Here is a 21,675-nt window from a genome sequence, read left to right as displayed (position 1 = left end):
AAATGCTCTGCATTGTGTCAGGGCCCTGAGTGAGTGAAAAAAAAAAAAAAAAGTCTTGTCTGTTAAGGGGCCAGATCCTGCAAGGGTTAAAGTACAGACTGTTGATAAGCTCCCGCCTTTCTAGGGGCCTGATGCATTTAACTACAGTAAAGGTGCAGTGAGTGCACAGCAATTTTACTGTTACTAGCCCACTGGCCATTAACCCGCTGGCGCCACGTGCGTTACTTTGGTAATGCGTGCGTTGATTTGTTAATGCGTGTTGCCATAGCAGCAGGAGTTAATCCAGTAATGCACGTAGTGCTAATAGGTTAACGGCCAGTGCTCCCCCTGCACTAGTAACAGTAACCACTTAAAGCGACACCCATGCTAACCTACAAATAAAAAACACATATATAAGTAGATAAATACTACTTCTACTTGCATAACAGATGTATTGTGCTAGCCACGTACTGATTTCTGTGAATTTTATAAAGGAAAAGCAGAAAATCCTTTTCTAGGCAGTGGCCATCTTGCCAAGCTAATGCTGAAGTTATATCCTCCCTGACTCTTGTTTTCACCCCTCCCTTCTCTTGCTCATTGTGTATGCATTAGCTGCCCTCCTCCCAGAGCTTTCAGACACTCCCACTGAGGTGTATACTAGGAACTACACTGTCTTATCCTCCAATCACGGAGTCACCTCAGCCTTGCTTGTAAACACAAGTGAGCAGAGGTGTTTCAGATAAGCAGCTAGGCAGGGAAATAAATGGAAGAGGAGGAATATATTATAGATAAAAATAACTCCCAGCATTCAACTCTTTGGCACTAGGGCCAGTGCTCATAAAGTATGTGATAACTCCAAACCATAACAGCAGAAAAGGTTTTGCAAGTTTTGAATGTAGGTTTAGCATCTTTATCACTTAATACACTCAGACCAGTTTCTGTTGAAATTTGATTTTTATGGTGACAATACCGGACAAGCAGGCATATTAAAACATGCTGCTGGAGCCTCTTAATGGCTCCAGGATGTTTTTATAAGTCAAGCAGCGTTGCTGCCGCTGTGCGCGTTCCTGCACGTGCGTTCCTGCGAGCGTGCATGTGAGATCAGTAAAACAAGAAACACAACATAGAAAAGACACCTTTATTCCCAAATAATATAATGTCACCGTACTTTGTACTAGGGACATAATTCAAATCTTGTGATAACCAGAACAAATAGGCAGATAAAATGTGTGGGTTTTATGTACAGTAGCAGTGTTTAGGGCCCGTTCACACTGCACGCGTTTCCATATGCGTTTTGGAAACGCGTGCGGGGGGCCCGACACGCAGGACATCAGACATTGCATAAAGTGCAATGTCTGATGTTCACACAGCATGCGTTCCGGACCTGTGCGGTCCGGGAACGCATGCTGCACGCAGATTTTACAAAAACGCGCGGCTGTCCCATTCACTTTTCAGTGATGGGATCAGCCACGCAACGCATACGAACGCGGATGGCGTGCGTTCGTACGCGTTGCGGTCCGCATGCGTAGCAGTCCGCACTTTGTAGTCTGAACGGGCCCTTACATAATTAACTATAGGGGATAACATTTGAAAAATAGTGTTTTTTCATTTTTTCCCTAGTTCTTCCCTTTAAAATGCATAGAAAATAAAGTAATGACTGAAAACAAATATCAACCTCCAAAAGCCTAATTGGTGGTGAAAAAAACAAGATATAGATCATTTAATTGTGATTAGCAGTGATTAAGCTATTGGCAAATGAAAGGGATGAGCACTGAAAGGTGAAAATAGTTTGTCCGTAAAAACCCCTTTGAGGTGAAGTGGTTAAAATTGCTCCACGCTCCCTGCTCATTGCAACTTAACCAGAGTTCAGTGCATCAGGCACTAAGTAAAGTGCTTCATTTAAGACAAGACACAGAACATTTATATTGTGCTTTTCTCCTGGCGGACTCAAAGCGTCAGAGCTGCAGCCACTAGGACACGCTCTATAGGCAGTAGCAGTGTTAGCGAGTCTAGCCCAAGGACTCCTTACTGAACATGTGCAGGCTTACTAAACAGGAATTCGAACCCAGCTTGCTTGTGTCAGAGGCAGAGCCCTTAACCCTCCTGGCGGTTAATTTTTTTTGCCAAAATGGCAAAAATCCTTTTTTTTTTTATTTTTTTTTTTGTGTTTCATGTAAAGCTACCAGAGTGGTAGCTACATGAAACACCACTAGAGGGCGCATGTGTCCCTCTAGTGCGATCGTCGCCGGCATCAATAGCAAACAGGGGAACGCGTATATAACGCGCTCCCCTGTTTGGCTTCTAATGTCGCCATGGCGACGATCGGAATGACGTCATGGACGTCAGCCGACGTCCTGACGTCAGACACCTCCGATCCAGCCCATAGCGCTGCCCGGAACTCATTGGTCCGGGCAGCGCAGGGCTCTGGCGGGGGGGCCCTCTTGCGCCGCTGCGTACGGGCGATCGCCGCAGAGCGGCGGCGATCAAGCTGTACGCGCGGCTAGCAAAGTGCTAGCTGCGCGTACAGCATTTTAAATGGAGCAAATCGCTCCACCAGGGGCTGAGATATCTTCCTGCGCGGCATAGCCCGAGCTCAGCTCGGGCTTACCGCCAGGAAGGTTAATATCCAGCCATGAACAGGATTGCTTCTTATTTATTGTCAACACCTGAACAGATCCAGCCCATGGAAGAAAGCTGCCTATTTGCCAGTTTCTGTTGGAAAACCTGTGGGAAGGCTGTGTTCAATATGCACTGAAATTTTTTTACAGTCTGTAAATATTTACAATATATGGAGCAAACTGAATATTTTACAATATGAAACACCAAATACTGCGCTGATATTACTAATGGGTGTTAGTAATCACGGTGGTGCGCTGCTGTAAAAAACAACACAATACAGTCTCAAATGATAGCTGCGCACATAGATTATTTGCAATCTGTGTTCCACACTCCAAGTGGCAGACGGAACTTCTCCTTGACAGGACAGACACTCAGCTCCACTTCAGTGAGGCACCACCACCACACCCCAAGCAGTGGCCACTCACCGTTATATCAGACCCTTTGTTAGATGGGTCCACAGCGCTTGTGGGGTCGTCTGGCCACCCCCTGCCGTTTAGAATGAAGATCTCCTTCTCACCACTCACTGTCACAGCTGCTGATTCTTTCACCTCAAAAAGACATATGCCAGAGCTCCCATAGCGTAAAATTGTATATAAAATTTATTATTAAAAGAATATTACACTTACAAACATTTCCAAGGTTTTCCGCATAGAGTTTTAGTGGGCTCCACCCCAAACGTTGGCCGCCGGGTCGGCTGTGGAGCGCTGTTTCTTTCACCTTCCCCTCTGCCTGCCACGTTACTCCCCTCGGATAATGGTAGGTCGCGTGTACTTGACCGGTTTCGTCGCTCTACGCGACTCCTCAGAAGCATGCGCGGCCTGCTCGTATCTGTTTTAAATACCCTTTGCTCAGTTAAAATCTCCCTCCTCCCCTCCCTCCCTAACCCGGAAATCATATCCTTTTAACCAATATCCTCCGTCCGTGTGCCGGAAGTAACCTTCCCGGCCACTGGGCGGCTTCCTCATGCGTCTCACGGTGGTTTAGAGTTCGTCCAATAGGACGTGTTCTCACTCTTCTTCCCATGTGATGTCATCAGTTATTAGTTGCCACGGCCCCCATGCTAAAGGAAGATTGACACATGAGCACAACACTGAAAGGATTAATTATTTGGATCTTCAACTTATGGTTATAGGGAATAAAATTAGAACAAAAACGTATTTTAAGGCCACGGATCGCAATGGATATATTTCCACGAAGAGTGGCCACCACCCAAATTGGATAAAGAATGTTCCTAGGGGACAGTTTACACGATTGAGAAGAAATTGTAGCAGTATGGAAGATTATAAGACACAATCAGATGTATTGAAAAACAGATTCATGGAGAAGGGGTATGAAGAGCACTTTTTGGTACCCCAGAGAGACATATAGACCAACACAACCTGCGGGGTCGTTACCCACACAGGCGAGACCGAGTTGGAGACCCTATAGGGGAGCACCGGGGGGTGGGGGGAGAGGGGGACGACCAATGGGAGGGCAATATATACCGCACCCAGCGTCCCATCATTATAACAACCAGGGCCAGGAACCCACCTACCATATACCTTTGAGCAACAGATATGACTCCCTTGCCCAACAGGGCCAATATGAGAATTTTTTGGGGGAGGACAGGATGTACCACCAAACAGACTGGGTGGAAGAAACAGGCTACTTACCAGGAAAAAGAGGTGCAGAAGGGGGACAAGGGGTGGAAGAAGGGAGCGCCAAAAAAATAAGGAAAAAATAGAGGGTAAAGGGATATTTAATCTGAGTGGAGTTCCACTAACAAATGGGGAGATACGAGTACTGAATGAAGGATTGACATTTGCCCCTAAGAAAGGCTTGAATAAATTTGCCACGTATATAGACCTAGAGAAATTCACACGCAAACTAAATTTGAAAAAATACTTTTCCAAAAGGGAAGGATTTAATGGTAGAATTAACCATCCAGCAAATTTTAACCAACCTACAAGGTACACACATACTAACCTCAAGAACAATTCCACATTTAATCCACAAGAGACAGGATTCCAGGCTATTGGAGCTTTTAAGAAATTGGTCAGTAATGAAATTAGAGAGATTCCAGAGAAGAACTATCCGGGGGTAAAGAATGTGGCCAAAAGTCTGTTGGACACAAAAGGATTGGTAGTACGACCAGCGGATAAGGGGGGGGGGGGGGGGGGAGTCGTGGTCCTAAATAAAGTACAATATAGGACTGAATTGAATAGACTGGTACAGGATGAGGACACGTACAAAGTACTTAGAGGGGACCCCACCCAGCGATACATGTTGGAACTGAGACAATTGCTGACGAAAGGGCTAGATATGGGTTGCCTGCTGGACGCTGAATACAGGTTTCTCATCCCTAATTCCCCCAAAATCCCAGTGATCTACCAGGTCCCAAAGGTGCACAAGGACCTGGTGAACCCCCCGGGGAGACCCATCCTAAGTGGATTGGGCTCCTTGACCCATAGGCTGGGCCAATACCTGGACAACTTTCTGCAGCCATTAGTCGCAAAGTTACCGTGTATACTGAGAGACACAAAACATACTATCCAGGAGGTGGACGGAATGGAAATTAGTGAGGGGACTCTGCTGGTGACGGCAGATGTCTCCTCACTTTATACTAGTATACCACAAGAAAAAGGTATAGAAGCAGTTAGGTACTACATGGAGAGGGAGGGGGTGATACCAGAAGAACAGGTGGATTTTTTGCTGGAGGTATTAAGATTTGCGTTAGAAAAAAACTATTTTTGGCACGGGGGCAAGTATTATAGACAACATAGGGGATGTGCAATGGGGGCGGGGTTCGCACCTAGCCTGGCGAACCTGTACATGGGTAAATGGGAAGAGGAGGTATTGACAGGGTCACCAGGTGGGGTGACTACCTGGAAAAGGTATATTGACGACTTGTTAATTTTATGGAGGGGAACGGCAGAAGAGTTGGACACATATATGGTAAAACTTAATGAAAACACGTTAAATATTAGATTGACACATGAGCACAACACTGAAAGGATTAATTATTTGGATCTTCAACTTATGGTTATAGGGAATAAAATTAGAACAAAAACGTATTTTAAGGCCACGGATCGCAATGGATATATTTCCACGAAGAGTGGCCACCACCCAAATTGGATAAAGAATGTTCCTAGGGGACAGTTTACACGATTGAGAAGAAATTGTAGCAGTATGGAAGATTATAAGACACAATCAGATGTATTGAAAAACAGATTCATGGAGAAGGGGTATGAAGAGCACTTTTTGGAAGGGGAAATAGAAAGGGTTAAGCACACAGATAGACGGGAATTAGTGCATCGGGTGAACAATGAAGATAGTCAGGGAAATACGCACAGTTTGGCGTTCGTCACTGAGTACAACAGTCAATATAAAAAAAATTGAAGGTATAGTTAATAAACACTGGGAGATCCTACTATCTGACGTAGAATTGAGTAAAATATTACCAACTAGACCCAGATTCATATACAGAAAGGCCCCAAATTTAAAGAACATTCTAGCCCCAAGTTGAGTGGAACCCCAAAGACAGCCCCCTAGGCTCCAAGGATGGCAGCGCCCAGGATTTCATCCATGCAGAGATTGTAAGGGATGTAGAGAGGCCAGGGCTGGAAGGGTCACACATGTCAGGGGCAAATCTATAGGGAAAAGTATAAAAATAAGGGACTTCATTACATGTAATGACAGGTTTGTAATTTATGTAGCATGGTGTCCGTGTGGGACACAATATGTGGGAAGAACAACTAGGCCCTTAAAAGAAAGGATAGGGGAACACCTCAGGAATATTGCCAAGGGGCTGATGAGTCATAGCTTGTCGGCCCATTTCAAAAAAGTTCATAACAGCAACCCTTCACTCTTGACTTTCTGTGGGGTTGAAAAGGTCACCAGACCGTGGAGGGGGGGGGGGGGGGGGGGGGGGGATATGGTGAAGGAGGTTTCACAGAGGGAAACAAAGTGGATTTACCTCTTGGACACCTTAAAACCGAAGGGACATAATGCTGCTATTGATCTGGTCTGCTTTCTTGCTAATGATTAGGTGGGTGAGGGATGCCTCCGGGATTGGAATCCTTAATTTTTTTGGGTACATGGATTATTGGGCACAATTATACATATATTTCACTATAGTTGTACTGAAAGGATTTTTATAGAATTTTTATCACACCAGTTGTTAGGTTTATTATTGATATTGAATGGGGGGAATTGGAGTATTATGGATTTAAAAATTAAGGATGGAGAAAGGAGCACTATAAGGACTTGCATCCCCCAATAGGGGGCATTGCACTATAATTGCAGGATGGAAAATCTTGGAGGCAGCCCAGCCTGCAATGGTGGTGGGAACAGGGAAGGAGAAATTATTAATGAGATGTAAAAAATATTGATCTGCAGAATCTCTTTGTCTGAGCCCTCCTTGTCATAATAACTGGCATGGAATAATGTTGTGATGTGACAGGAACGGAGTAGTGGGTAATATGGCCACTATTCAATCATGTGTAGCCTATCCTACTAATATGTAACACGCAATTGTATGTAATGTATCCTCCTAGAGATGTAGAATTTCAGATGGCACCCGGGAGGGCTTTGGAGCGCTGAAATACATAGGAATAAGCGCAGGACAAACAGTGAGGTTGCCATGGCCACCAATATGGGTAGAGGGGGGCGGTGAGGAGCGCAGAAAACATGTGCACATCTTCCTTTAGCATGGGGGCCGTGGCAACTAATAACTGATGACATCACATGGGAAGAAGAGTGAGAACAGGATATTGGTTAAAAGGATATGATTTCCGGGTTAGGGAGGGAGGGGAGGAGGGAGATTTTAACTGAGCAAAGGGTATTTAAAACAGATACGAGCAGGCCGCGCATGCTTCTGAGGAGTCGCGTAGAGCGACGAAACCGGTCAAGTACACGCGACCTACCATTATCCGAGGGGAGTAACGTGGCAGGCAGAGGGGAAGGTGAAAGAAACAGCGCTCCACAGCCGACCCGGCGGCCAACGTTTGGGGTGGAGCCCACTAAAACTCTATGCGGAAAACCTTGGAAATGTTTGTAAGTGTAATATTCTTTTAATAATAAATTTTATATACAATTTTACGCTATGGGAGCTCTGGCATATGTCTTTTTGAGGTGAAAGAATCAGCAGCTGTGACAGTGAGTGGTGAGAAGGAGATCTTCATTCTAAACGGCAGGGGGTGGCCAGACGACCCCACAAGCGCTGTGGACCCATCTAACAAAGGGTCTGATATAACGGTGAGTGGCCACTGCTTGGGGTGTGGTGGTGGTGCCTCACTGAAGTGGAGCTGAGTGTCTGTCCTGTCAAGGAGAAGTTCCGTCTGCCACTTGGAGTGTGGAACACAGATTGCAAATAATCTATGTGCGCAGCTATCATTTGAGACTGAATATTTTACAAGAACATTAAATAAGCCCTATAAAAACAAAAACTACAAAATGGCTTGTAAAACACTAATAGAATTAAACAATAGTAATAATATTTTTACACAAGACAATTGCACTCATTTATAAAACCTGTACTGAACAGATATCATTCCACTTGCCCATGAAACTCCAATGTTACTTCTTAGGAGTTGAAAAGTGGACACGCCTCATTGCTAAACCTTGAGAAGAAATGTAAAGCAGAACTCTACAAAGAATTCTGGGTTGTGTTATAACCATATTCATAATAAGGAAACATGCCTCTCTCCACTGACCAAGGAGAGAGACGTTTAGCCTACCAAAGCCTGTAGCAGCCGCTGGTTAATTAGCGCCAGCCTCAGTAAATTTCCCTCCTTAGGGCAGTAGAAATTTACACATAAGAATATTTTACTAGTACCATTTATTAGCTCAAAATTATAACAACTTGCAGAAAAACATACCAAGAAATTGGACATGTTCTAGAACATCAGCTTGGCCAGAGGTAAACTATGGCTTGGGAATGTGTAGGAGCAGAAGCCACCAGAGCTACACATAAGCAAACAAATGATCAGGTGACAAAAAGTGCATATGGTCTCTTATCCATCCCAATTGCCTTTATAAACGAACCATGAATGTTACTGACTTCTGCTATTCCTCTCTGCACTTCATTCACATCCCTATTCCCCCTAGTGTCAAATCCAAACTATAAATGACAAGACAATATACTCTGTACAGAGTCGGCGCTATACAAATAACTTTAGGTGACCTTAAAACTCCTCCCCTTGTTACATTTCCAAGTTCACATAAAAATACACCCTTAAATGTCCGTTCTGCTCATACATTGATTAAGATAAGGTAAGGTATACCTGCATTATAACCCCATCCCATGCATGGCACCTGAACTTCTCTAGATCACTCACACTCTTTTGCAACTTACTCTTGTGCCATTAGGATTAGGCCATCTTTAACAGAATGAAATAGCTCTTTTAGGAGCCATCGCTATAAAATCTCACTTTTGTTATTCAAAAGACAATTCCTTAAAATTTCAATGGACTGGTCACTGGGGGGTCAATATTAAGAACGTGCATTTTACACTTTTCACCTTTTTGTCCATCCAATGTTATAATTTGCACACATTTAACATTATCTAGCAAGCTGGAAAGCTCACCTATTTGAAGAAGTAAGGAGAAACAGATTACTACAACTTCAAGCACAACATGGTGATCTTAGAGGATAAGGGAATGCCTGTGTTCTGCCTAGAATTAACTACTTGTTACTAGAGCAACGCTTCTAAAAGAGTTTCACATCACTCCCTCATACAACGTGTTTTCTAAGGCAAGAATGCCATTTTCAGAACAATCTCAAACCATGAAAGCAAGAGAAAAGAAGATGGTGTTCAAAGATTATTGGCAAAAACCAATATACCTAAAGGTGATTGCTTTTATTCAGCACACCCTGGAGAACTCCATTAACCCCAGACTGTAATCCATTGATCCATATAAATTCAATCAATAATTTTAGGATTGCATCCTTTTCCTCCTAGGTTATAATTTGCAGCTGTTATCCATTCAAGTTTGTGATTTGTACACCCTATTATTTTTTATTGTACAACAAAAATGTTATGTTTATGCTGTTTAAGTAAAGGAAGAGAATATGAACAATAATAATAAATAATAATAATAAATTACCTCGTTTTGGTGGGGCTGGTTGTGCTGCAATAACGGGCTCAGTGATGTCAGCTGCTGTTTTGTTTGCATCACTGCGACCTGTGGCCAGGGAGGTGCAATCCTGATCAGGGACGAGCAAGGTGCCGTCTTGGTCAGTGGCCAGTCGGGCGCAATTCTCAGTGGCCAGCGGGGCGCAGCCTTTTGAAGAGGTGTCCTTGTGGCTTTCTTCCACAGAATAGCCAAACCTTTGCCAGCGTTTTTTTGGTGCAACACAGTTAGCATCATCAGACTCCTCCACCACGCTCTCTCTGCTCAATTCTGGAGGTTCTTCTGGTTCCTCTTTGATTTTAATAACTGTTTTATGTATGACGGTTTGGTTAGGTTGTGCAGAAACCGTACTTCTTTTAATGTTCGTCTGTGCAAAAGGATCACAAGATAAAGCATTGCTATTATGTATTCTTAGTGTGTTACTTTGAGAAGATAATTTATTATTGGGGGAAGATGCTGGCTTTGGCCCATCTGAAGTCTGAGCTTTCTCCATGCCAGCTGCAGACATACTCTCCTTCGGTGGAGAACAAAATATACTTGGTTTTAGGTCCTCTGCTGCCCTACTTCGTCTCTTTTGTAAAATGCAAGGCTTGGTAAATCTTCTATTTGTGGGAGGTACTTTTGTACTAAAACTTATTACAGAGTCACTCGAGCCACCCGGGGAGCTGCTGAGATTTTGGGCACCAGCCTGAAAAGGAGAGCTAGGCTTTACTGGAGAATCTGTGCTTGCATGCTCTGGAGTCACACCACTATCCAATGAAGGTTTGTGAACTACATCTGACTGACTAGTATTCATATTGCTAGGCAAGGAAGATGTGTTTTTTCCAGTCATCACCTGCCTCTCTTTTGTTTTGGTATCATGAAGATCTTTCAGCATCATCAACAAGCTGCTAAATTTATAGTCCGGTTCCATGGGTATTCTACTTTGGATAGGAGGAGAAGGGAAATGCAAGGGAGAAGGAGACTTTGATGCCTCATGATCAACACTATTCTCCTTGCTAAGCTCGATGGGCTCTTCCTTCTGTAAATCACAAGACCTTTTACTTAAGTCAGATCCTGAGAGTTCTGTGCAACCAGGCTTACTGGGAGCTGGTGAAGAAGTCTGGGAGCCCATAATGCAATGTTCACGTATGTTTTCACCCATGGTGCACAATTTGTTTTGATCATTTAGAGGCCTAGTCACATTATTCAATGCTTGGCTTCCTTCACTATTACTATTTGCCAATGGCGATATTCGAGTGTCCCCAGGAGAACTTGACACAGATAATCTAGTCGGTGACATATCCTTGCTGCAGACTGAAGAGTCTTTGGATCTGGAAGGTTTTTTATTAGAACCTGTAGGTGTGGATACAGAATAGTCCCTGACACGTTTCTTGTTTTTAGCAGTTCCTGAGGACAAATCCTCTCCAGAGCCGACACTTGGCTTTGGATGATGGTTAAAGGTGTCTGGCTCACCTTTACGTTTATCTCCTGTTAAAGAGCCTGTTGGCATTGTAGCAGATTCATCATGATTGTTTGACGATTGTGTGTCCATTCGATTCTGGTCTTGTTCCACTAGCTCAGGACTGGCACTTATTTCTTTACTAGGGTTATTGGCATTTCTAAAAACTTGAATGGAATCAGAATTTTCTTTACGAGATGGTGGCATTCTAATTTTTTCATCACATATTTCATTAGACCAATATTCAGGAGAGTAAGCCTGCTTAGATGAGACCACATCTTCAGTGAAAGGTTTAGTCTGGGAAGAGTTCTTATTTAAAGGCTTTCGGTTTATACCTTGTTTTCTCTTGTCTGTTGTGATGCAAGGGGAAGGAACAGTGCTACGCAGAGGAGACTTTACAAAGCCATTCAAAACGTTGTTTATTATCCCAGTGAATTCTTTTCCACCATATTCTGGCTTCTGGTCCATGTGGCTTCCCATCTGCACTATATCGCCATACTCCGTCTTGGCAAGGCAATCCTGAGCATGAGTGATACTTGACTGCCATAGTGGTAGGAGTTTTGATGGAATCTTAAGGAAAACAAAAAACAAAAATTAGAATGTTGGTTGAGGCAAACTGGGAAAAACCTTTTAATAGTAAAGTCACCTTGGAGTATACTTGAGCAACATAAACTGACCTTGTAATCAATCAGTACTGGTCACTTAATGTGTGTACACACCTATGGCTGATGTCGCCCGGAGAGCGGGACCCAATCCCCTGGTCACATCACTGGGCCAGGCTGCACAGATACGTGTTGCTATGAGGAGGGATGGCAGAGCGGCACGTACGTGACACCACGCAAGTTGTTCGCTTGCGGCAGTGTTCGGGGGGCCACTGTACACACACCTGACTATCGGCTGAGGTGGTCATTATGGGTCAACTTTAGTCATGCTTGTGTACGTAGCTTAAGAGTATATGGTCAAACACCTTCTTGGTTGACCTTTTATAATAGCTCTCGGCTAGTCTTTTCATGTGGGTAGTAATTATGTTGCCATTAGGCATAGCACAGTTTAGAGAAAGACGTGATAAGAACGGGCATTAAGGAAAAAAAAAAAAAAAAAGTAATTTCTAATGGTTTATAATTTCCTTCCTCACACGCATTACTCACCCGAGGTTTACTACCGCCTTCTTTTTGAGCCAGTCTTGAGTCGGGCAACTCTTCAAACTGATAAACCCCTTTGAATGGAACAACTGCTTTTGCGGTCACCCAAACCTTCTCCGTTAGCTCCCCCAAAGTTTCCACATAATAACGTCGCGGTGACTTTGCAGTGGATGCACCTGAGGAAAACAGAAAAAGAGAGATGTTGTAAAAGGCCCTTTCTCATTAATTTTTTTTTTTTTTTTTACATCACTTTACTTATTTTCCTGCTCTTTAACAGGAAACATTTCAACCATTGTAAGTAAAACTTAAAACGTCCCCCTAGCTTTCTCCTTTGAAAATGCAGCTTTACTTCTATTGTAGCCTCCATTGAGCAGTTTTTCTTTACTTTAGTGCCCTTCTCTCAATTTCCAACTATGTAAAGGGCAAGTGAAGCTGTGCTATGACCTCACTTACACCCTTCCTGTGTTCATTCATCTTTATAATGTGCCTACAAATTCCACCATGCATTGGGCCACATCACTTTCAGTTGAGGAGCAAAGGCAGTGCTGCTGCAAGTGGGCACGGAGCCTCTGTTAAGTTACTTGCAAAATACACATACTGGCAAGGGCATGAGAATAGTTTTGGGAGCCTCTCTGCATCTACCCTAAAGACAGCTCAAAAAGCATCTGCAACAATTTCACCTGTGTACAATGAGCCAACAAGCTTGCTGGATAACACTGAATCGTCCTATACCAGAGAAAACATTTACCGTAATACAAAGAGAATGATTAAAATTACCTACAAACAATGAGGCAGGGGTCACACTTGTTTTGTACACTTTTCAGAAAACTGAAAGACAAGTGTGACCCCTGCCTTACAGCAGCTAATGTAATTTATAGAGAAAACTGACGAATTGTGCAAGATTTTTTTTTTCTGCGTGCAAAATCTGCATTCAAGTGTGACCTAGCCCATTGATTAACATGAGCTCTCAGTTGAAATCAGTATTTCTGTGCATAAAACGTGCACGAAAGCTGACAAGTGTGACCCCTGCCTCAATGATTGGTCAGCTCACATGACAATTTATTGTGTATAGCTTTTCCCAAAAGCCTACAGACTTCTCACATCTACTATTACTTTGTACCCAAAGACATTTTCCTCACATCCACAGGAAATATGCAGCTCACTAGGCTGAGGCAGCATGATGGAGTGACTGTTTGTGTGCACCGCACTGACCACATAGAATGCAAGATGGAAGGTAGATACTGCTCAGAATGTGCAATTGCCACCTACTGGTGGGTTATGCTAAAGGTGACCACACACACACCTTACAATAAAATTATCAATTTTTACAGCTATTTGATAAAATGATCGATTGTCCCAAAAAAAAAAAAAAATTAAAAAAAAAAAAAAAAAATCTGATCGAATTTCCAGTTTTTATTCAATAAAAGAAGAACGTATTTGTTGGATTTTTCTGATCAATTTTTTTTTTTAAATTGTATGGTGTGTGGTAGATTGTCAATTACTTGATGTACAGACCCAAGCAATTTTTTTTTCAGATTTTTCAATCATTTCTTTCATAATTGGGGAAAAATTGAACATATATGTGTGCGGTACATTGGTCAGATTTTAAATGTTACAATCAGTCAGAAAAATTGATTGCAATTCCTGAATTGAAAAGACATTTAAAATTGTATGGTGTGTGGCCACCTTAACCACTTGAGGACCTAGGGCTTTCTACCCCTTAAGGACCGGCCACTTTTTTTCCATTCAGACCACTGCAGCTTTCACGGTTTATTGCTCGCTCATACAACCTACCACCTAAATGAATTTTGGCTCCTTTTCTTGTCACTAATAAAGCTTTCTTTTGGTGCTATTTAATTGCTCCTGCGATTTTTACTTTTTATTATATTCATCAAAAAAGACATGAATTTTGGCAAAAAAATGATTTTTTTAACTTTCTGTGCTGACATTTTTCAAATAAAGTAAAATTTCTGTATACATGCAGCGCGAAAAATGTGGACAAACATGTTTTTGATAAAAAAAAAAACCATTCAGTGTATATTTATTGGTTTGGGTAAAAGTTATAGCGTTTACAAACTATGGTGCAAAAAGTGAATTTTCCCATTTTCAAGCATCTCTGACTTTTCTGACCCCCTGTCATGTTTCATGAGGGGCTAGAATTCCAGGATAGTATAAATACCCCCCAAATGACCCCATTTTGGAAAGAAGACATCCCAAAGTATTCACTGAGAGGCATAGTGAGTTCATAGAAGATATTATTTTTTGTCACAAGTAAGCGGAAAATGACACTTTGTGAGAAAAAAAAAAAAAAAAGTTTCCATTTCTTCTAACTTGCGACAAAAAAAAATGAAATCTGCCACGGACTCACCATGCCCCTCTCTGAATACCTTGAAGGGTCTACTTTCCAAAATGGGGTCATTTGTGGGGTGTGTTTACTGTCCTGACATTTTGGGGGGTGCTAAATTGTAAGCACCCCTGTAAAGCCTAAAGGTGCTCATTGGACTTTGGACCCCTTAGTGCAGTTAGGCTGCAAAAAAGTGCCACACATGTGGTATTGCCGTACTCAGGAGAAGTAGTATAATGTGTTTTGGGGTGTATTTTTACACATACCCATGCTGGGTGGGAGAAATATCTCTGTAAATGACAATTTGTTAATTTTTTTTTACACACAATTGTCCATTTACAGAGATCTTTCTCCCACTCAGCATGGGTATGTGTAAAAATACACCACAAAACACATTATACTACTTCTCCTGAGTACGGCGATACCACATGTGTGGCACTTTTTTGCACCCTAACTGCGCTAAAGGGCCCAAAGTCCAATGAGTACCTTTAGGATTTCACAGGTCATTTTGAGACATTTCGTTTCAAGACTACTCCTCACGGTTTAGGGCCCCTAAAATGCCAGGGCAGTATAGGAACCCCACAAATGACCCCATTTTAGAAAGAAGACACCCCAAGGTATTCCGTTAGGAGTATGGTGAGTTCATAGAAGATTTTATTTTTTGTCAAAAGTTAGCAGAAAATGACACTTTGTGAAAAAACACAATTAAAAGCAATTTCCGCTAACTTGTGACAAAAAATAAAATCTTCTATGAACTCGCCATACTACTAACGGAATACCTTGAGGTGTCTTCTTTCTAAAATGGGGTCATTTGTGGGGTTCCTATACTGCCCTGGCATTTAAGGGGCCCTAAACCGTGAGGAGTAGTCTTGAAACGAAATTTCTCAAAATGACCTGTAAAATCCTAAAGGTACTCATTGGACTTTGGGCCCTTTAGCGCAGTTAGGGTGCAAAAAAGTGCCACACGTGGTATCGCCATACTCGGGAGAAGTAGTACAATGTGTTTTGGGGTGTATTTTTACACATACCCATGCTGGGTGGGAGAAATACCTCTGTAAATGGACAATTGTGTGTAAAAAAATCAAAAGATTGTCATTTACAGAGGTATTTCTCCCACCCAGCATGGGTATGTGTAAAAATACACCCCAAAACACATTATACTACTTCTCCTGAGTACGGCGATACCACATGTGTGGCACTTTTTTTGCACCCTAACTGCACTAAGGGGCCCAAAGTCCAATGAGTACCTTTAGGATTTCACAGGTCATTTTTGTTTCAAGACTACTCCTCGCGGTTTAGGGCCCCTAAAATGCCAGGGCAGTATAGGAACCCCACTAATGACCCCATTTTAGAAAGAAGACACCCCAAGGTATTCCGTTAGGAGTATGGTGAGTTCATAGAAGTTTTTATTTTTTTGTCACAAGTTAGCGGAAATTGATTTTAATAGTTTTTTTTCACAAAGTGTCATTTTCCGCTAACTTGTGACAAAAAATAAAATCTTCTATGAACTCACCATACTCCGTACGGAATACCTTTGGGTGTCTTCTTTCTAGAATGGGGTCATTTGTGGGGTTCCTATACTGCCCTGGCATTTTAGGGGCCCTAAACCGTGAGGAGTAGTCTTGAAACCAAATGTCGCAAAATGACCTGTGAAATCCTAAAGGTACTCATTGGACTTTGGGCCCCTTAGCGTACTTAGGGTGTAAAAAAGTGCCACACATGTGGTACCGCCGTACTCAGGAGAAGTAGTATAATGCGTTTTGGGGTGTATTTTTACACATACCCATGCTAAGTGGGAGAAATATCTCTGTAAATGACAATTGTTTGATTTTTTTACACACAATTGTCCATTTACATAGAAATTTCTCCCACCCAGCATGGGTATGTGTAAAAATACACCCCAAAACACATTATACTACTTTTCCTGAGTACGGCGGTACCACATGTGTGACACTTTTTTGCAGCCTAGGTGCGCTAAGGGGCCCAACGTCCTATTCACAGATCATTTTGAAGCATTTGTTTTCTAGACTACTCCTCGCGGTTTATGGCCCCTAAAATGCCAGGGCAGTATAGGAACCCCACAAGTGACCCCATTTTAGAAAGAAGACACCCCAAGGTATTCCGTTAGGTGTATGGCGAGTTCATAGAAGATTTTATTTTTTGTCACAAGTTAGTGAAAAATGACACTTTGTGAAAAAAAAAACCAATAAAAATTAATTTCCGCTAACTTTTGACAAAAAATAAAATCTTCTATGAACTCGTCATACACCTAACAGAATACCTTGGGGTGTCTTTTTCTAAAATGGGGTCACTTGTGGGGTTCCTATACCGCCCTGGCATTTTAAAGGCCCAAAACCGTGAGTAGTCTGGAAACCAAATGTCTCAAAATGACTGTTCAGGGGTATAAGCATCTGCAAATTTTGATGACAGGTGGTCTATGAGGGGGCGAATTTTGTGGAACCGGTCATAAGCAGGGTGGCCTTTTAGATGACAGGTTGTATTGGGCCTGATCTGATGGATAGGAGTGCTAGGGGGGTGACAGGAGGTGATTGATGGGTGTCTCAGGGGGTGGTTAGAGGGGAAAATAGATGCAATCAATGCACTGGGGAGGTGATCGGAAGGGGGTCTGAGGGGGATCTGAGGGTTTGGCCGAGTGATCAGGAGCCCACACGGGGCAAATTGGGGCCTGATCTGATGGGTAGGTGTGCTAGGGGGTGACAGGAGGTGATTGATGGGTGTCTCAAGGTGTGATTAGAGGGGGGAATAGATGCAAGCAATGCACTGGTGAGGTGATCAGGGCTGGGGTCTGAGGGCATTCTGAGGGTGTGGGCGGGTGATTGAGTGCCCTAGGGGCAGATAGGGGTCTAATCTGATAGGTAGCAGTGACAGGGGGTGATTGATGGGTAATTAGTGGGTGTTTAGGGTAGAGAATAGATGGAAACACTGCGCTTGGGTGGTGATCTGATGTCGGATCTGCGGGCGATTTATTGGTGTGGGTGGGTGATCAGTTTGCCCGCAAGGGGCAGGTTAGGGGCTGATTGATGGGTGGCAGTGACAGCGGGTGATTGATGGGTGGCAGTGACAGGGGGAGATTGATGGGTGATAGGTGATTGGCAGGTGATTGACAGGTGATCAGTGGGTTATTACAGGGAAGAACAGATGTAATTAATGCACTGGTGAATTGATAAGGGGGGTCAGAGGGCAATCTGAGCGTGTGGGCGGGTGATTGGGTGCCCGCAAGGGGCAGATTAGGGTCTGATCTGATGGGTAACAGTGACAGGTGGTGATAGGGGGTGATTGATGGGTGATTGATGGGTAATTAGTGGGTGTTTAGAGGAGAGAATAGATGTAAACAATGGATTTGGGAGGTGATCTGATGTCGGATCTGTGGGCGATCTATTGGTGTGGGGGGGTGATCAGATTGCCCGCAAGGGGCAGGTTAGGGGCTGATTGATGGGTGGCAGTGACAGGGGGTGATTGACGGGTGATTGACGGGTGATTGACAGGTGATCAGGGGGATAGATGCATACAGTAAACAGGGGGGGGGGGGGTGGTCTGGGGAGAATCTGAGGGGTGGGGGGTGATCAGGAGGGGGCAGGGAGCAGGATAAAAAAAAATAGCGTTGACAGATAGTGACAGGGAGTGATTGATGGGTGATTAGGGGGGTGATTGGGTGCAAACAGGGGTCTGGGGGGTGGGCAGGGGGGGGGTCTGATGGGTGCTGTGGGCGATCTGGGGCAGGGGGGGGGAGAAATCAGTGTGCTTGGGTGCAGACTAGGGTGGCTGCAGCCTGCCCTGGTGGTCCCTCGGACACTGGGACCACCAGGGCAGGAGGCAGCCTGTATAATACACTTTGTAAACATTACAAAGTGTATTATTCACTTTGTATGCGGCGATCGCGGGGTTAACATCCCGCCGGCGCTTCCGTATAGCCGGCGGGATGTTACGGCGGGCGAGCGGTGACAGGCGCCGGCGGAGGATCGCGTCACGGATGACGCGATCGCTCCGCCCATGCCCTTAGAAGGACCGCCGCCTCTGTGGGTGAGCCGGTCCTTCAGGGCTCCACTTCCCGGCCGCCGCTGTGCGTTAGGCGGTCGGGAAGTGGTTAAAAGGTACCCATACACAAACAATTTATTGTCGAAATACAGCAGATTCGATCACTGTGCTGTAAAACTGTTGCGCAAATGTTGACCGATCGACCGATTTCCACCCAAAACCGATCAATTCAGTCGATCTGCCCAGGCGGACAATTTAGCTAGAGCGACCGACACCGCAATACATCACCTGTCCGCCAGCACAAATCTAAGCAGTCTCTCACTTCTTCCGGCGTCTTCTCAGTCTTCACTTCCTGTCCTGTGAGAAGGCGAACTTCAAACAGTAGAGGGTGCTCTACTGTTTGAACTTCCTTGTCACAGGACAGGAAAGGAAAAGAAGATGGAGGAGGACACTGAAACAAATGAGAAACAGCAGGGAACCGCGCAGGCGGACAGGTAATGTATTGCTGCTGGCAAAGGGTATAGTGGCTCGGATTAGATTTGATAGGGATCTATCTGGCCGCGGCTGCGCAGTCCGCATAGCTGCGAGTGCGGCTGCGCAGGTCTAGGGCCAACCTCCCCGATCCACGCTACGTAGCGTGGATCGGGGGGGGGGGGGGGGGGCTTGGCCCTAGAGCTGCGCAGCCGCACTCGTGGCTATGCGGACTGCGCAGCCACAGCAAGCGGCCATTTTGGGAGAGGCAGGGGAGCCCGACCCGGGCCGTGGGGTCAGGAGCCGGCCCGGGAGGCTAATGAGCGGGGGGGGGGGGACCCGGCGGATCGGCACGGAGGGCGCGGACGGCGCCCTCCGTGCCGTAAAAGATTATGCAGGTAATTAACTTTTTTCACTAATTTGGCCTCGTAAGTCCTTTAACCAGCCGGGCGGTATGGACGAGCTCAGCTCGTCCATTACCGCCGGAGGCTGCCGCTCAGGCCCTGCTGGGCCGATTTGCATGGAATAAAAAGCAGCACACGCAGCCGGCACTTTGCCAGCCGCGTGTGCTACCTGATCACCGCCGCAGCGTGGCGATCCGCCGCGTGCAGCGGCGAAAGAGGGTCCCCCAGCCGCCTGAGCCCAGCGTAGCCGGAACAAACAGTTCCGGCCAGCGCTAAGGGCTGGATCGGAGGCGGCTGACGTCAGGACGTCGGCTGACGTCACTCCGCGACGAGGTAAGCGAAACAAGGAAGGCTGCTCATTGCAGCCTTCCTTGTTACTTCTGGTCGCCGGAGGCGATCAGAAGAACGCATCCGGAGCGCCCTCTAGTGGGCTTTCATGCAGCCAACTTTCAGTTGGCTGCATGAAATTTTTTTTTTTTATTAAAAAAAAAACCCTCCCGCAGCCGCCCTGGCGATCTTAATAGAACGCCAGGGTGGTTAAGTAAACACAATATAACATTATCTGAAGTTCGGATGCGGCAGCATTTCACTGCACTGAACTTTCAAGCTCTGTGTGTAACCCTTCGAATGCTGGTCTAGTAAAAAAAAAAAAAAAAAAAAAATGCTGGTTGCATATAATATGCTGTAAATAATGTTTTAGTGCAAAGATAAAATGCAGGGTTATATTCCACTTTAAGGCTGCACACATTCTATTAGACAAGATAGCCAATCCACCTAAGGGCCCGTTTCCACTACACGCAGATTTTGGATGCAGAAAAACTGACTCCAATGAATGCCTATGGGCCTGTTTCCACTAAATGCAATTTGCAGATTTCTGCACCATCCATCAATTACCATAGCTGCATCCAGAAATCTTGATCCAGAAAAACGGATGCAGAACTAGTGGGAATAGGCCCTAATAGGTTTGTTTACTCTGATAAAATTAAATTTTGAAATCTTTTTCACTTTTATTCTCTCATCTACTGGTGTCTATTTTTAGCTCTCCTCTGTCCCAGAATGCCCCGATATGACCCTCAGTGTATTTGTCCATCCCTGAATTGCACAAGACAAGCTTCTCTGAGTTACCTTTTTCTTCCAGAGGGGGTACAGCACAGATCTTACATGGCCACCAAGGACGACGGCTGAACTTTGCCCACACAATGTCTCCTTCTTCGTATATTACAGGATCAGTCTTTTTCCTTCTTGGTTGTCGCTAAGGGAAAAAGAGAAAGACAAAAAAATTTTTTTTTTTAAATTAGCTTGCTGCAAAGCTCCGCCTACACTCAGAGTCTAGAGGGAAGTGCATAACAGGTTAAACAAGGACGCTTTACAGAGCATATACAGTACATAGCAGGGGAAAGCTATAGAGTAAATCCTGACCAGCAGTAGAGTCAGACTGCTATTAGCAGCTGCACCAATCACTGTCTAGTGTTCACACAAAAGGCTGTGCTAGGCAGAAAACATCCAGCATTTATATGGTACATTACAGAAAATACAAACGTTACATACACACAGATTAAAAAAGCAGAGGAAATCGTACACTGGCAATTAAAATAAGCAACTCAAAAAGCCATTTAAATCAAGCTCCCCCCCCCCCACCCCAAAAAAAAGCACTGCATTCCATTCAAACCAAACAGACTCTGCATGTCCTGCATTTGCGATTTTGGTAATCGCAATCACTACTTTTCCTTGTCTGTATGCTTCACAGTACCTACTGTATGCGACGCAACGCAGCAGTAACAGTATGCAATGGTTTGCGTTTTTCATGCTTTGTTTTGTGATGTACTTCCACTTCTTGTTTTTGTAGTGATTTGCAGTATAAAAAACACATACAAAACGCATATGCGAACCGCAAACGCATAGAAACTCACGCAAATCGCTTGAAAAACGCAATGTGATGCGATTTCCTAAAACAATTATACAGGCACAAATTCCCCCTCCCTCAACCAATCAAATTAGATGCAGCCTATTGAAATCAATAGGCTTTGGGGGGGGATTATTATTTTTTGGGGCACTGGCTTTGGTCCCGGTGGAAATTCTTTTACCAGTTTTGGGTTAAATGCCACCCAAAACAAACAGTCAATTATGTGCTATGAAGAGGGAAGAAAGGAAAACAAACAGGAGGCAT

The 21,675-nt window shown here is 44.3% G+C and overlaps 1 protein-coding gene across 2 annotated transcripts in view; it reads right to left on the bottom strand.

The window, feature by feature from the left end:
• Nucleotides 1-21,675, bottom strand: part of NSD1 (nuclear receptor binding SET domain protein 1) — a 111,928-nt gene that overhangs the window by 67,308 nt on the left and 22,945 nt on the right. For both annotated transcript variants that reach the window (XM_068277065.1, XM_068277066.1), the window contains exons 3-5: nucleotides 20,634-20,760; nucleotides 12,300-12,469; nucleotides 9,684-11,721 (exon numbers count right to left, since the gene is read on the bottom strand). In XM_068277065.1, the coding sequence (XP_068133166.1) occupies nucleotides 9,684-11,721; nucleotides 12,300-12,469; nucleotides 20,634-20,760 (2,335 nt within the window). The remainder of the gene's footprint in view (nucleotides 1-9,683; nucleotides 11,722-12,299; nucleotides 12,470-20,633; nucleotides 20,761-21,675) is intronic.

Source organism: Hyperolius riggenbachi, chromosome 3 (assembly GCF_040937935.1).
Source record: "Hyperolius riggenbachi isolate aHypRig1 chromosome 3, aHypRig1.pri, whole genome shotgun sequence".
Classification (NCBI taxonomy): domain Eukaryota; kingdom Metazoa; phylum Chordata; class Amphibia; order Anura; family Hyperoliidae; genus Hyperolius; species Hyperolius riggenbachi.
This window is presented reverse-complemented; position numbering and strand designations above follow the sequence as displayed.